The sequence below is a fragment of the Contarinia nasturtii genome, unplaced genomic scaffold, assembly GCF_009176525.2.
Source record: "Contarinia nasturtii isolate CC-2019 unplaced genomic scaffold, AAFC_CNas_1.1 Cnas_scaffold_521, whole genome shotgun sequence".
Lineage (NCBI taxonomy): Eukaryota > Metazoa > Arthropoda > Insecta > Diptera > Cecidomyiidae > Contarinia > Contarinia nasturtii.
In genome coordinates, this window is record NW_022197874.1 from 1 (window position 1) to 3,330 (window position 3,330).

Consider the following 3,330-nt stretch of genomic DNA (forward strand, 5'->3'; position numbering starts at 1 on the left):
ATTTAATTTGGATGTGGCGCTCAGTTAAATAACATTCGAAAAAAATCTATTTTCGCCGATAGAAATATGGCCCTATAGATTTTAGCTAACTTTTTCTTTCTCCTTCTTTTTCTTCCACTGGTGACGTTGAAAATGACTGAAACTACACACAAATCCGGCCACAAAATTGACCGTCAACATATGCCCGATAATGGATGAATTTGCCCCAACAATTGTTTATTTGGTGGGCATCACACCAGACATGACACTTCACTCTGTCAACCAAATTCGCTCAAAATCTAATGGTTTCTATTCCTCGGCACCCCCAATCATCCTGTGAAGTCAGATTTTGAATTACTTTTCTTGTTTGAAAGTTATCGTGTTAACAAATTTTTGCGTACAGGGTACAGCGTACAGGGTACCACGCACATACATTGACGTGGCCAAAAAACCGTTGCTCTGTGCTTCTCTATTCACACAGTGGGTGTGCGGAAAAGTAAAAATGCCTTAAATTGATATACTTTCAATTCGAACGCTGAAAGAATGTGTGGTGGGGGGTTTCTTGGCACGAGAAACCCGAATCTTATGTTAGTTTTAAGATGCAATCAATTTTTCATACAAAAATCCACAAAAAATTTCATTTTTGTATGAAAGACATGCTATTGTGGTACCGTAATGATTTTGAACAGGCTTTTTTTTGATTGAAATTTCTTTAAACTTGGTGTGATTATTTATTTTGATAATAGCATATGTATAGAAAGTCTTGGCACAACTTCAGACGTCCACTATTTGAACAACAAACAAACAATATTAAATTCGTTCTTATTGGTAGAAACCTTTATTTATGGGCTATCGAATAGCACATCACAGCGGACGGCAGTTCGCGCGAGTGACGAAACCACATTAGTGTGTTGAAAAGTCGAACTCGCTATATATACACGTAATGTCCAAATAATTACCAAATTCTAACCTGGAAGGCCTTTAGCCGCGATTGGTGTATGGTTGGAAAGTCCTTGGGCCATAGATCAAGAAAAAATATTAAAGTTCGAAAATTGGTCCACCCGTCTTCGAAATATGGTCCTTTCAAGAAAAGGGTCAAAATTCAGTTCTACGGCCATAGATGGCACTAAATGAGGTCGTTGACCCCTGAAACATCGATATTACAATTCTAGAGCTCGATACCTTTCTAACGACCCCCTAACCGTCGAATTCGATCAATCCGTTCGAAAAATTTATTATTTTAAAAATTTCATATGTTTTTCCTATAAAAATCATTTGGTATGTGTGTCCGCGATTTGCGTACTCGATTCTGATCTTTTTGAAACTTTGATTAAAGTACACACAAAACTAAGACTTTTGTTCCGGCACTTTTCGATATGGCCGCCATGTTGGCCATGGCCGGCCTCTAAAAGTCACTTTTCGACTTTTTTTCCTATGGTCACCGAAGCGCCATAACTTGACACCCCCCCAGACATATGCATATCATTGGAAAGGTCTTGAAGTGAGCTATCGAATAAAGCCATTTAAGGACCAAAAATTTCAATTTGGAGTGGCCAAATTGGCCAAAAACCAAAAAGTTACCGTTTGGACGGACACATAATGGTCATTAGCTCGAAAACTAGCCTTTGATGGTCACTTGAAATTTTCACCGATTTTTAGGCCCAAGTCTAAGCTTTAAAATGCCGCATAGCTTATATCCCTAAAAATTCTTGTCTGCACGATATGGCCTTTGATAGCGCGAATATAGCCAAAAATGGCCAAAAAGGACAAAAAATGTTACTTTTAACATTTGAAGTATTTTATAGGCCAAAATGTACTCCAATGACTCTGTAGATATGCTCTGTGACTAGCCAAACAAAATTGAATAAAATATCGACCGTTTTGAAACAAATGTATATTAAGTTTATATTCACAGTACACAGAAAATATATCTACCAACTATTTTCGTCACAAAATTGATATCAGAAATTTTGTGTTTCAAATTTTGGTTTCGTCACTCGTTCTTCACCTCGATAGAGGTTTTTTATTTGATTTTGGTTACCGTCAATATTTTCAAAATGGCAAAAGATGAAAATTTTTGTATAGGAAATGTACCATGAACGAATTCTACTGCAAAATAAATGTCATATTCGGTTTTCCCTTATCAAAAAACCCCCAAATACCAATTTTCATTGCAATCGAATAAAAACCAATTTTTTCGAAATATTATTCCAAAAGAATGGTTTCAAGCCGAAAAATCTAAAAAAATTGAACTAATTTCTCAAAACGGTTACCACCATTGAATTCCTCCGGTCCGAATTATATAAAAATCAGTTGTCAAAGTGAACAAACAAAGTAAAAACCTAGTACATTGCAGTTGATTACTAAGATATTAAAATATAGGTGGCCGCCCAAGTTCACACCTTTACCAATTTTCACCAAATAAAAGAATGTTGTCGTTTCAAAATGTGCATATCGGCTCAAAATTGAGTGCGCTTTCGATCTATGAGGAAAAAATCAAAGCATGACATGCATTTCTCCAATAAGCTAAGAATGACGTGATTCTGTTAAAAAACACCCCGTATACCACCTGTGATCAAAAATGGCCAAAAATTGAATATTTGCAAAAAAAAAAAATAGATATGACACATACGCCAAATCATCACATATTTGTAAATCACCAAGGCGAAAGAACACTGTTAGGTGCAGTTATTATTAGTATTGATTTAAGTCTACACTTGTGAAAACTAAATTAAAAAATTCATTCAATTTGTGAATTTGTTTTCTTTATATTCATAATGATTTTTTTTTTCAATTACAATAGAAACCACCCTGTTCGCTTTGGCTTGGGAGTATCGAACAATTTAGAGAATAAAGAAAATTCTCATCCTTTTGTAATTCGCGAAGATACAAGTACTGATAGTGATCACAGTGATGGACCAATATTGTTTCGCGATGATACTCCTATGAGTGATAAATCCACAACTAAACTAGCACGAAAAGAAAGCCTTTCATTGAAGTTGTCACTGCGACCAAACATGGAGGAATTGATTAATAGAAATATTTTACATATGCAAAGTGAGAATGAAAGACAAGAATCAAAAGAGGCAATTGGTGCAAAATTGATAAGACGACTATCAATGAGACCTACCCCGGAAGAATTAATTGAGCGCAATATTTTAAAAAGTCAATCTCCAGCTGAAGAAAAGAAACAAAAGGAGGAAAAGAAAAGATTTCTCCTACGAAAACTTAGTTTCAGACCAACCGTGGATGAGCTCAAAGAGAAAAAAATAATTCGATTTAACGAATTTGTAATGTTTTGAGGACATTCTAACGTTGAAAAATGTAACGTTTTGGCCCATTCTGGTGGTC

At 35.4% G+C, this 3,330-nt stretch overlaps 1 protein-coding gene across 1 annotated transcript; it reads left to right on the forward strand.

Annotated features, from left to right (window-relative positions):
• Nucleotides 1–2,782: 2,782 nt before the first annotated feature.
• On the forward strand, nt 2,783–3,269 carry LOC116339368 (phosphatase and actin regulator 2-like; the record flags this gene model as incomplete). Its single annotated transcript, XM_031765205.1, has 1 exon — nt 2,783–3,269. A coding segment is annotated over one exon (487 nt), but the record flags the coding sequence as incomplete, so codon positions are not given.
• Nucleotides 3,270–3,330: the final 61 nt, after the last annotated feature.